The following is a 12874-nucleotide window of genomic DNA, read 5'->3' as shown; positions in this document are numbered from 1 at the left end:
AGAAGGAAGAAAAATACTTGTTTATTGATGAGTGCTACATTGGACGAGAACTCACCGTGTACTATGTTACTGAGTGACACCACGCCACTTTCACAAGTGGTTGTGCAGCTTATGTTCTCACTAACAGTGAAAATAAAAGTTCTAGCTACTCCACTTTCTCACCAACATTTGGAGTTGTCAGGCTATGAATTTTAACTATTCTGGCAAGTGCGAAACAGTGTTTATTATGCTTTGAATTTTCATTTCACTGTTTATCGATGAGTGAAAATCTTTTCAAATGTTTATTGACTTTTAGATTTTCTACTGTGTCCATTGTTTTTTCTTTTTTAAAGATTTATTTATTTGAGAGAGAGAGAGAGAGAGACAGCACACGTGCCAAGAGGAGGAGCAGAGGGAGAGGAAGAAAGAAATGCAGACTCTGTGCTGAGCACATAGCCTGACACAGGGCTCCATCCCATGACCCTGAGATCTCAACCTGAGTTGAAATGAGTCTGACACTCAACCCACTGTGCCACCCAGGTGCCCCCGTGTGTCCATTTTTCTATTGGTTGTCTTTCTCTTACTGATTTTAGAGTTCTAAGGTATGGGGGGCGCCTGGCTGGCTCAGTCAGTAGAGCATGCGCTCTCTACCTCAGGGTTGCAAGTTCAAGCCCCATGCTGGGTGTGGAGCTTACTTAAAAAATAATAATAAAATAAAGTGAAAAGTAAAGTCCCAATGTATGTTCCACAGAAGAACAGTATATCTCCATATAAACTGTAGAGAGGGAAGCAATACAGCTTGCAGGGGGAAGGATGTGGGCTCTGGAATTAGAATGTCTTGATCTCAGGCCATTTCCACTTACTTGCTGTGTAAATTCAGCCAAGTGACTTCGTCTCTCTACACTTCAATTTCCTCATTTGTAAAATGTAGCTAACAGCTATCTCATGCCATTAGAGAACCACACGAAATCATGTGGGAAAATATCTATTCAGTATGGTAGCTGCTAACACATAGCTACCATACCAGGTCTACTGGTAACAACAACAACAAAAATCCCACCTCCCTTTATTATCTTCTTAGGAAATGATCTCTCATGAATATATATATACTCTCAGTTACCACCAGCCTGTGAGCCCACTGAAGGCAAAGACAGTCGATCCGTCTAAGGGGTTCTTGTAGTTTAGCACAACTTCCAGCCCTCAGTGCCCTGGGGCCGACCACCTCAGACACTCGAGATCTGATGGGCATCCTATTCACACCCTTCATCATTTCCATTTACTTTACTCATCTCCATCCCCATCTCTGTGTTTTCAAAGATAGAATCCTGGCCCTTTCATTCTCCCCTCTGTCTCCCGGAGCAAGTATCAGAGGTGAACAAATAGGAAAAACATTAATATTAATACTTATTAATACTGATACTGACCTCCCAGAGAGAGGGTTACTATAACTAGAAAATAGTATTTTGTGCCTATCCCTGTTACTTACGCTTCTTAAATTAGCCCCTTTACTCCTAGGAACACTTTCTTGCCTAATGTTTTTCCAAAAAGGATACGCAGGAGGAAATGAAAACGTTCAAAATCTGCTTAGAAATAAACCAAAAAAACAAAAGAGCTCAGTATATGTGCAGCCTATTGAGAAGGCCTACGTTTCTACTAGAAACTCTTCTAGAGCCATAACCCAGTATAACCATCGACATAACTAAGTATATTTCTTATTTCTTCTTCCAAAGTCTCTCGCTCCTCTCAATCCTCCCTTCTGGAACATCTCTCTCCCCCTTTCCACCCAGTCTGTGTGACGCTCTGTATTCAGACCCACTTTGCCCCTGGAGTCTCTGGGTGTTGGTCATGGCGGCCCCCATCTCTGTCACTTCGGCTTCTGGGGTTAAGGGTGCAGACGTTAAGAATGAACAACTCCTATCAAGGGTCAGAGAGAAATATACCGGGGGTCACAATTCCTGACCCTGGTTTTGATTTCAAATTATTTGATAGCCAACTGACCCACCCAGGAAGCAAATGTCTGCAGTCAACCTGATCTCCAGGTTGAGGTCATATGCACAAGAGCCCTTTCCGCAAAGGCTGGAGACGTTAACCAGCTCAGCATCCCACACGGGCACCAAGGCAAAGATGGCTGGAGAGGCCTCCTTATCAAAATAGCCTCTGAACTGTCAATCAAATGTTATCTATTGCATTTTCAATTTTAATGGGAAGAAAGCCAAAGACCTCCCCATGTCAACCACATTGATGTGCTTAAAATTCAAATTCCAATGTTCTTGTGGGCAAATCAGGTAAGGCTGGAAGCAGATGCCCAACCTAAACCCACTGGTGCTGCTCAGATCTCAGATTTACTCACATCATAATCAACCTCCAGGAAATAATGTGAAGTGTATCTTTCAACATGTCTCCTAGGCTTAACTGAATAAAACATGCCTCCTCTAAACGATCCTCTGGTTCAATGCTACAAACTATGTCTAGCACCATATGGAAGTGACTGTAACTCTTGTCTAGAAGAAGGGTCCTCCAGGACAGAAATTCTGGATATAGACAAGGAGTCTGGCAGTTGCTCTAATTCTCCTAAGACACCATAAATTCAGTTTAAGTGTCTGGGCTCATTTTAAAAAAAACTCAAAACAATTAAAATGCATCAGTGTGCTTTCAAATAATAGTGATTCCCAGAAGCTTTCCTGTACTTTTAAATGATAGCAAAAATCTTAAGAGTCTACAATTGGAGTTTCCTTTCTATTGTCACCAATTCTCAGCGAAACTGAGAGATCCCAAGTAAAAAGCGTTTTAAATGATAAATAAACAAAGAGGCACACTAGCACCTACAACAGCAGAAAGGCAGAATAATTGACCTGCGTTACTAAAAATACTCAGCTGGCTTTTCGTAAATAGATCCATCCTTTAAAAAAGTAAACCAAAAAAAATAAAAAATAAAAAAAATAAAAATAAAAATAAAAAAGTAAACCAATTTGCACGATTTGTTGTTACGACTAATGACAGCGCCAGGGAAAGCGCATGCCGCAGTGGAAAAGGCTGAGGCTCTGGGGACAGACAAATCCAGGGGAAGTTCCAGCTCCTTTCCCTAGAGCCCGATAGTTGTGACTGTTGGGTTTTGCACCATTGTTTTACTTTCCTAGCTAACTCTACTTTTTCGTCTGGAATCCCGTTATACGTGGGGTTAACATCTCACTTCAAAGGGTTACTGTAAAGATTCATTGAAATGAATTGGGCACACACTAGTTGTTCAATAAACAGTAGCTCTTATTATAAAAAATAACTGTGGAGGTGGGTTTTTTTTTTTTAAATCAATGGCAAGTCATCTGCATGAGTTATACCTCCATCCTGTTTGATTTAGCCTTCCTTATGCTAAGAGCTAAATAAAATCCTCAGTTCATGCTGCAGCAGGAGTTATTCTAAAGCCTCAAAGATGTTGCAGTAAAATTGCTGGCGGCTGTGTCAGTCTCCCCCACTGGGCCGGAAGCGCCCAGAGAGGAAGGAGTGTTTCAGTCTCCTGCGTATCCCACACACCTGGCACAGACCTGGCCAGTGAGAGGGGGTCTATACTTGTTTGCTGAAGGAAAGCCCTGGAAAATCACATCGAGGCAAACAGATGTGAGAAAAAGAGCATACTCTGATTCTCTATCTCCCTCTTCTTGAATTAAAAACCATAACTGGTTACGGGTATGTTTGTGTAATACACATTCCTTCACTCATGGACCTGCTCAAAACCGAGTGCCCAGATGCCACCTGGAGCAAAAATGTGTGAAAGCTAAGCCAAAGGGAATGAGGGTTCTAAAAGGACATCATCAAAATGTGAATTCCAGTGCAGTTTGGGGAATCATCTAAAACGCTAGTGTGGTTGACAGACTATGTTAAAATGACCTTGGATAGCTTGGTAAACACGGGAGTTCCTGGTCCCCGACTCAGTTCTAATGAGCCAGAAACTCTGAAGATGCAACATGGCTTTAAAACCCTAGACTCAATAAAATACTCTGCAGCAACGTTTCAGGACGAGAACACCAATGCTAAGATGCCCAGTCATTTCTCCCAACCGCACCGCCCCCCATCTTTTAGGAAAGCTATTACCTTTAACCCTAATACCTCACTTCCTGAGACTCCATGAAAATCTTATTCTGGGCCATAAATTACTTAAGTACCATCAGATTTTTTTCTATCATCCTTAAAAATGAATTTTATGCTTCGAACAAAGGTTGGTTAGTCATTTCCTCATATTGTTAATTGTTTGCATATTTCCACACCGATTGCAAATTTTCTAATTTTAAAATCCACAAACCACAACTTTCAGTATTATTGGTCTAAATGAAGTCAAATGGAGTATAATTCATTTATTTAGGGAGTACCTACTATGTTTTAGACACTATGCCACTTTCTAGAGGGACAACAGGGAAGAAAACACAACTCTTGGCTTTAAGGAGCAGAGACAGCCAAAGGGCCCCAGAGAAATATCTAAGGTAATAAGGACTTCTAAACAGGGAGCATGGGGGATGCTCGACCAGCTCGGTCAGCAGAGGGCATGACTCCCAATCTCGGGATTGGGGATTCCAGCCCCACGTTGGGTGTAAAGATTACTAAGTAAACAAATAAATAGATAGATAAATGAATATACCATTAAAAAAAAAGGGAATGGGGAAGGAGGTATTCTAAGAAAGCACCACAGAGGGGCATATGATTCAGTTTCGGGGGGTGGGCCCCACAGGTAAGTGCCTTCCCAGATAAAATTAAAAAACAAACAAACAAAAAAAATTAAAAACCAGCAGGAATTAGGTGGGTGAAGACAAAAAATGGCAGCGCCTAGAGCAGAAGTAAAGGTGTGTAAAAGTCAAGAGGTTAGGGAAGACGTGCTGAGTTTGGACAACAAAGAGGTTTAGCCAAGACTGAAACACACAATTCCTGAGAAGGATTAAGAGATGATGGGCACTTGGGTGGCTCAGTGGGTTTAGCTGCTGCCTTCAGCTTAGGTCATGATCTCAGGGTCCTGGGATCGAGTCCCGCATCGTGCTCTCTGCTTGGCAGGGAGCCTGCTTCCCTCTCTCTCTCCTTCTGCCTGCTTCTCTGCCTGCTTGTGGTCTCTGTCAAATAAATAAATAAAATCTAAAAATAAAAATAAAAACTTTATAAGAGATAATAAGGCTGGAGTTGTAAACAAGGACAGCCTGGGAGGTACACAGGCAGACAGGAAGCTCAGTCTGGGATGTGTGTACGGCAAGGTGCTGTGGGTACGTCAAGGTGCTGTGGGACGGCCATGGAGGACACCTGGGACGTCTAGGAGGTCTCAGAAAGCAGCGGGGTATAGAAGAGGAGCACCTAAGAGGGGGCTCTGGACCGGCCACAGATGGAGAACATCAAGTTTGAAAATATAAGTGCAGTTATGTGTGTAACTCACATTCTTTTGTGAGCAAAGTAAGCACTACATCTTTAAAAATATTTTATTTAGTTATTTGTCAGAGAGAGAGGGGAGAGAGTGCACAAGTAGGGGGAGCAGCAGGCAGAGGGAGAAGCAGGTTCCCCACTGAGCAAGGAGCCCCATGCGGGACTCGATCCCAGGACCCTGGTATCACGACCTGAGCCGAAGGCAGACACTTAACCGACTAGGCCACCCAGGCATCCCAAGCTCTGCATTTTTGACAGTGCTATTTTCCTAAGGGCTTTTTTTTTTTTTTTTAATATTTTATTTATTTATTTGACAGACAGAGACCACAGGTAGGCAGAGAGGCAGGCAGGGAGAGAGGAGGAAGCAGGCTCCCTGCTGAGCAGAGAGCCCAACGTGGGGCTCGATCCCAGGACCCTGGGACCATGACCTGAGCCAAAGGCAGAGGCTTTAACCCACTGAGCCACCCAGGCGCCCCAAGCGCTTTTATATTAAATCCATATGCACAGTAAAATTTGAGATCCGAAGGGGACACTTCCCTACAGCACCCAATCCTATGGTTTCGTTACCTGTAAAATGGCATGATAAGCTCGACTCATAAACGCAAGCCAGGCCTGGGGCAGAAAGATCGCCCGGTGCCACTCAGAAAGCTGGATCTGAACCTGCGGGGAAAACAGACCACAATGTTAAGTCAGACTATGTGGTATTAAAACAGAATAAAACTCCTTCCTTCCCTTCATTTTAAATGATTCAGATTCTAAAACAAACCAAACCAGTCTAGGATCTGAACCACAAATAAGATCTTTCAGCTATTTTCAAAGGCGAAGGGTTTAGAGTCGCGTCAAGACAAAATAAGCCTGGAATTTTCTAAATTAAAGCCAATAGAATTCTACAGTAATCACAAGTTACAATGTATGTGTAAGACAAATGTGTCCCTGAAAATGAGGGGGCAACTCTGTGCAGCCTCTTGCCAGTGTCAGGAAACGAGGTATTGTCTAGCAAATGCCCCTGGTCATTCTAAATAAGTATCGCTCGCATCCTGGATTTCCACAATGACAATTTCTGAAGTAATAAACTTCAACTGCCAACAGAACTATCACGTTGTGTAGAAACCATGAGGGCCAGAGATGCAAATGAGTCCTTCACCAAGCAATCATGCACACCACTAGATAAAGCCCTTTAATCAGTGTGGGTAAACAAGAGAAAAATGATATATGCCAATGCCGAAGCCCTGTTTCTGAAGAGAGGCCCAGACAAAACATCTGGTTTTCATAGTCATTTCTGTTTCTACCTATTAGTAGGAGGCTATCTTGCAACAAATCTTCCCAAGGTCTGCTTCTGTTAAAGAAAGATCACTCAAGAAAAACAGTTACAGCACATCACATTTCACATTTCCTGTAACCCATCTCATCTAAACCCAAACAACCAAAACTGTAGTCTGGGTCCTTCGCACACAAAAACAACAACAAACAGCCAAAAAGACAAATTTCTATACAATGACCCCAGAATTATGATAACTAGAGTGTGTAAGGAGATCTTACTGACTTGTGGGAATTAATTTTCTCAAGGGCTTTGTGAGAGGGAAGAGAACAGCCGCTCTGAATACAGCTGCTTCCTAGGGCCTCTGGAATTTTCTGGAACCCTGGTCCTCGTGCAGGCCTGCTATACATAAGGTACTGTGAAAGGTTATGAGGATTATCGGTGTGTGTCTGCAGAGAGCTTTCTAATGGGTGAGTCAGAAAGGAGCACAAATAGATTATCCATCAAAATTAGGAGGAACCTATGGGAATGAAAAGAACAAAGAAAATTATTCTGTCTGCTACCTATCACTTCTCATCTTAGCACTGCTTTTCTTAAAAAAAAAAAAAAAATTGATACTGAGTCTGAAAAAGATACCTGCACCATGAAATGAACTTTAAAAAAATTCTAAGGATGGGTTTCTTCTTTTTCTGATTAAGTACTCACTGTATGGAGTAGGGTAGAGGGAGATTGTCAACAGGTCAACAAAAATCCTTGAAGAAACAGGCCCACCGATTCCTGCTTCCTCTCTCATTATCTGGGAAACAGTTGCCTACAGAGGCCATATTTCCAGCTGGAGAGGCATTAATTGGTCCTTAGCCCTGATCTCTCTTTCCAAAATGGGGGGCATCTTCCTATCAATTCTATTTATGTTTCATAAAATACATTAACTCTCAAGTCCTATTTTGGGGGCACCTGGGTGGCTCAGTCAGTTAAGCATCTGACTCTTGACTTTGGCTCAGGTCACAATCTCAGGGTCATGAGATGGGGTCCCAGGTCAGGCTCCGTGCTGGGCATGGAGCCTGCTTATGATTCTCTCTGCCCCCCTTCCTCTGCATCCCACCCCTTAAAAAAAAAAAAAATCCTATTGTGAGACCTGGATTTAACAGAAAGAACACTTAAGCACAACAACAACCCAACTTTCCTCTCTTACTTCACAATCCCAAAGTATTTCAGTATTTTCCTGCCATATAATCCACAGACATCACTGCACTACTGAGATGATCCATGGTCTCAGGAATTGGTAAAAAGAGCACTGGATGCTTTTGGAAGGACAACAGTGGCAATGATGATTTCAACCTGAGTTTTAAAAAAGAAAGTATTATGGAAAAAATGTAAAGGAAAATGAACAAATCAAACATTGAGCTTCTAAGAACAAAAGCATTTGTGCCCGGAAACCTATCTGAAAGGAGGTTAAAAACTGAAGGTTAAAGCTAATCCTCCGGCTGCGACTCCAACCACATCTGAAGGTGGGTGCGGGGACCCAGCTCAACTCTTGAGCCTACGCACCAGCCTGAACGCCTCCTGGTTTATGAGATTATAGCTAGTCTCAGCTATGGAGTCAGCTGCGAATAAATCGCCTTAAAGATGCACTCTCCTGCTCTTCCCTTTACTGAAGAGAAACTCAGGGAGACAGCTTGAAGTCAGTCATGCCCTTACACTCCCGTTGTGTTACATAGCAAAAGAGACGTCCTTGACCATTTTTAACAAAAACACATTTTAGGACACTATTCTAGTTCAATATATAGCCACCCATATAGGTTAATGTTGCTAGGCTGAAGAATACAATTAGCATTTTTAAAGCATGGAAATTATGTATAATTTGCTATACTCTGAGAAGCCTTTGAAGGGAATCCAATCAACTAAATAATTGCAAATCATGAACTTGTAACCCTGTTACTCAGCGGATGAGGGTTCTCCACTACTGTGTAGCAAGTTGTCAGGGATGTGGAATGTAGTTTGGCTTCATCTGCACACGCCCTTGCAATGATGGGTGTGACGGACTGTGGCCATGAGCAGGTTCTGTGATCTGGAGAAAAGGAAGTGTTTCTAGGTGTAAGAGGGAGTAAGTATAATGAAACATTACATATGTGTCTAAAAAAAGAGACCATATTAGAGAAATATACACGGGGAGGGTATGGGGGGAGGACAAGGAGGGGAGGACAGGGACAGAACACTTTACGGGACTCAACAGGGCAGTTCAGAGCAGACCTTGTTGAGAAGGTGAGGTCTGAGTAAAGACTGGAACGTGATGAAGTTAGAGAAACCCAGAGAAGGGCTTGTGGGAATGGAAAACAGTTCAGCTACTATGGAACACGGTTTGGTCATTCCTCAAAAAGTCAAATACAGAATTACCCTATGACCCAGCAATTCCAGTTCTACATACATACCCAAAATAATTGAGACCATATATGGAAACAAACACCGTAGATGAATGCTCGAAGCAGCATTTTCACAATAGCCAAAAGATGGAAATAACCCACATGAGCAATGCATGGACAAACAATATATCTACAACGGAATATTATTCAACCATTAAAAGGAATGACGGGCAGATGCACCCTAGATGTAGATGAACTGTGAAAACATTTATGTGAAACAGAAAGAAGCCAGACAGAAAGGTTCCTATTAGATGATTCTATTTATATGAAATATCCCAAATAGGTAAATTCATGGATGTTGTTGCCGGGGGAGGGGAAGAGAGGTGGAAGGGAAGAAGGGAGAGGGAAATGGGAAGTGATTATTTAACACACGCATGGTGTCACTGGAGAGTGATGAAAATGTTCTGCAACTAGCTAAAGGTGATGGTTTGCACACTGTGAATATACTAAATACCATTGAATTGTATGCTTTAAGCTTTAAAAGAGTTAATTTTATGTTATGCAAATTTTGCCTCAGTTTAAAAACACACACACAAGGTAGGGCACAGGTCCTAAAGCAAGCACATGGCTAACCTGTATAAGGAACACAAAGGCCAGTGTAACCAACTATAACCAACGAGCACAGATAGAATGAGCACAAGAGTTTGGTAAATTTACAGGGTACTCAGAGGACACAGGGAAGTCACCTCTAGGTCACTTTTCAAGACTTACCTTTTTTTGAGAGCGAGCAAGAGAGAGAGAATGTGTGCAGGTGCAGAGAGCAAGGGGCAGAAGTAGGAGAGAGAATCTTAAGAAGGCTCCACGCCCAGGGCAGAGCCCAACACAGGGCTCGATCTCACAACCCTGAGATCATGACTGGGGCTGAAATCAAGAGTCAGACGCTTAACTGACTGGACCACCTAGGAGCCTCTCAGGACTTATCTTTATCCTTATTAAAGGGGGAGCCATTGTAAGATTTTGAGAAGAAAGACATGATCTAACCTATAGAACAAAAAGATGACTGCTATGTTGCGAAGACTGTAGAAGGCAAAGGTCAGAGAAGGGACACCTACTCACAGGCTACTGCAACGATCCAGGTAAGAGAGAACTGTAGCTTAGAGTTGTGACAGCAACACCACAGAATATGACGAGGTTTTAAAAAGTGTTAAGCTATGCAATATTCCTACCCACCCCAAATGTTAAGTAGAACGCCAACATATAAAACAGAAAACAGGCAAAACTTATCTAGATGAAGTGAGGACGAGGGCTGGGGGCTTGGTAGTCAGCCTCTTAATCATCCAACTGTATTCGTGGTGGTCCCCAGGACTCTTGTGGTTTCAACGAGAAGGACATAAACTAGGTCAGTGGTTTCAAAAGAAAGGAGAGAGGAAAGGGACTAACTATAAAGGATCATGGGGGAATTTTTCGGGTGAAAGAACTGTTCTTATCTTAACTGGGGTTTGGGTTACGTGAATGTATGCACTTGTAAAAACTCATAGAACTATGTACTAAGAGAGGAGAAATCGAGTGCCTGTATATTATACCTCAATACAAATAAAACTAAAAATACAGAGTTTGAAAGTCACTACTTTCAGATTGTAATGTTTCTCAAACCCTCACTTCCCATTGTCTATTATACCCTGTACACTTGCCATCAGCACTGAAAATCCACCCTTCCCCTTATCCTTTGTGTTTCTATCAATAGCACATGTCAATATCCCAGCCATCCAGGTTTAAAACTTCTGATTTATCCCGGACTTCTTTCTTGCCCCCAACTCAACAGCCAACTCCACCTCTGAATTGGAGTTTCTTCTATTTTTCTTCTATTTTCCATACTTTCTGCCTCACTGGCTTAGTCCTAATTCCTGCCTAGAGTATTGAGGCCCCTAACTGATCTCCTAACAGCCTAAAATCTTTCCTTCTTCTAACACATCCTAAATGGTGCTGCTGCTCTTCCATTAACTCAGAACTCCTTTTCAAAAACCTTTGATGGTTCATTAAAGAACAAAGTCCAAACTATTTTGTACTATGTTCAAAGCCTTTTAGAATCAAAAGCACACCATTTACTTTAAGAAATAATTTGTTCTCATGTAAGAACTCTGCTGGCCAAGATCCCCAACCAATTTCCCCAGATGATTTCCTGGTCCTTTCCTTCATTTAACCTGCATTCTGACTGAATCGGGTTATAAACCAATGCCCAAGTCAGTCCTATACTCTACAGAACCTTTGCTTTCACTCCTTCCTCTGCCTGGAATGCTCTGGCTTCCTCTCATCTCTACTTACTGAAATAATTTCTTCCATCTCTATACTTCCAGGAGGCTTCAAACCTCTCCTGTAACATTCAACCAATTCCATCTTCGATTCTTTGTGTACGTACCTTCATCTCATGCAATCCTAGAGGTAGAGAACCTGTCCTACTCATCTCAGAATTCCTCCCATGGACCCATGATAGGATTCTGCACATAAGTATTCAATTAAGTACCTTCTGAGTTTAATCAAATCAAATGTACAGTATTTCCTTTAAGACAAAATGTCATGTGAAAACTATACGAGCATAAACAAGCAATCGGAAAACTAAGATGTTCAACTTTCAATCATGCAGGAAACAGTGTTAGAAAACTTTTTTAAGTAGACACAGCTCCACTCAAACACAAGTTGCTGGGACACAGTTATCTGAAATTTTACAAAAGCACGTCCAAGATATTCCGGCCAGGAAATGTTTAATTCCAGCTAAAACCACAGTGAGTGACAAGGCAGAATTTTCAAGTGGGTATAATATGTCCTATATTTTGAAGTTTCCTAACTAAACTTCATTTGAATCATACAGGATTTAATCAAAGACATATGAAATAGTAGCTCAACAGAAAATATCTTGCTTGGAAACACAATTCACAAATGAAGGGAAATGGTGAAAGAAAAAATCAAAAAGTAGATTTTGTTTCCTCACTGATACGTGTTGTACGGCCGCCTGTAAACTTACTGTTCAGAATATACTGCGCAGAAATCTGGTAGTGTCTTCTATCACTTATGCAATTTTAACAAATACAATTGCCATTTATAAGAAAACATCCAATTTAACAGACTTTCATTAAACACTGTAATTCGAGTAAAATAACCTTTGGTGAGGTTGTTAGAAGGTTGAGGCAGAATGAAAAAAGAGTAGCCTGTGCAAACTTACAGGTAAACCAAGTGTTTGCTATTGACTTTAAAACCCCAATTTCAAAAAGGAGACATGTGCATGCTCCCCAGATGTATTTATTATCAAAAGAATTGAAATAGGGATGCCTGGGTGGCTCAGTTGGTTAAGCAGCTGCCTTCGGCTCAGGTCATGATCCCAGCGTCCTGGGATCGAGTCCCGCATCGGGCTCCTTGCTCATCAGGGAGCCTGCTTCTCCCTCTGCCTCTGCCTGCCATTCTGTCTGCCTGTGCTTGCTCTCTCTCCTTCTCTCTCTCTGACAAATAATTAAATAAAATCTTTAAAAAAAAAAAAAGAATTGAAATATTTAATGTTAGTTGCTACACAGACTCACAAACACTGAGTCACTCTACATGCAGTCTGTGACATACACGCACTCCTCCCACATTCCCAGAAGAAAAGCCATTTGTCCTTAGTGTTTGAGACCCCAAAGCCACTCAATGTCCCACTGTTTATATATGAGATATAATAGTCTTCAATTTTCTGTCAATAGTAATCTTGTTGGCACAAAAATAATTTTGTTATTCCTGTCTCCTGACAAATAGTGACTGAAGGACAAGAAGGGAGGGCTTGTAGAGGATACATTTTTAAAGTAAAATGATACTCATCTCTTTGTGGTGCTTTCTGAACATTTTAAAATTTCTCTCCCTG

General features: G+C 41.8%; 1 protein-coding gene across 1 annotated transcript in view; it reads right to left on the bottom strand.

The window, feature by feature from the left end:
- The window catches only part of LOC111156619 (focadhesin), a 320134-nt gene that overhangs the window by 90710 nt on the left and 216550 nt on the right, over positions 1–12874 (bottom strand). The window contains exon 22 of the mRNA XM_022517613.1: positions 5938–6030. Within this exon, the coding sequence (XP_022373321.1) occupies positions 5938–6030 (93 nt within the window). The remainder of the gene's footprint in view (positions 1–5937; positions 6031–12874) is intronic.

This window comes from Enhydra lutris, unplaced genomic scaffold (genome assembly GCF_002288905.1).
Source record: "Enhydra lutris kenyoni isolate GAN:26980312 unplaced genomic scaffold, ASM228890v2 scaffoldscaffold47, whole genome shotgun sequence".
NCBI classification, from domain to species: Eukaryota; Metazoa; Chordata; class Mammalia; order Carnivora; family Mustelidae; genus Enhydra; species Enhydra lutris.
This window is presented reverse-complemented; position numbering and strand designations above follow the sequence as displayed.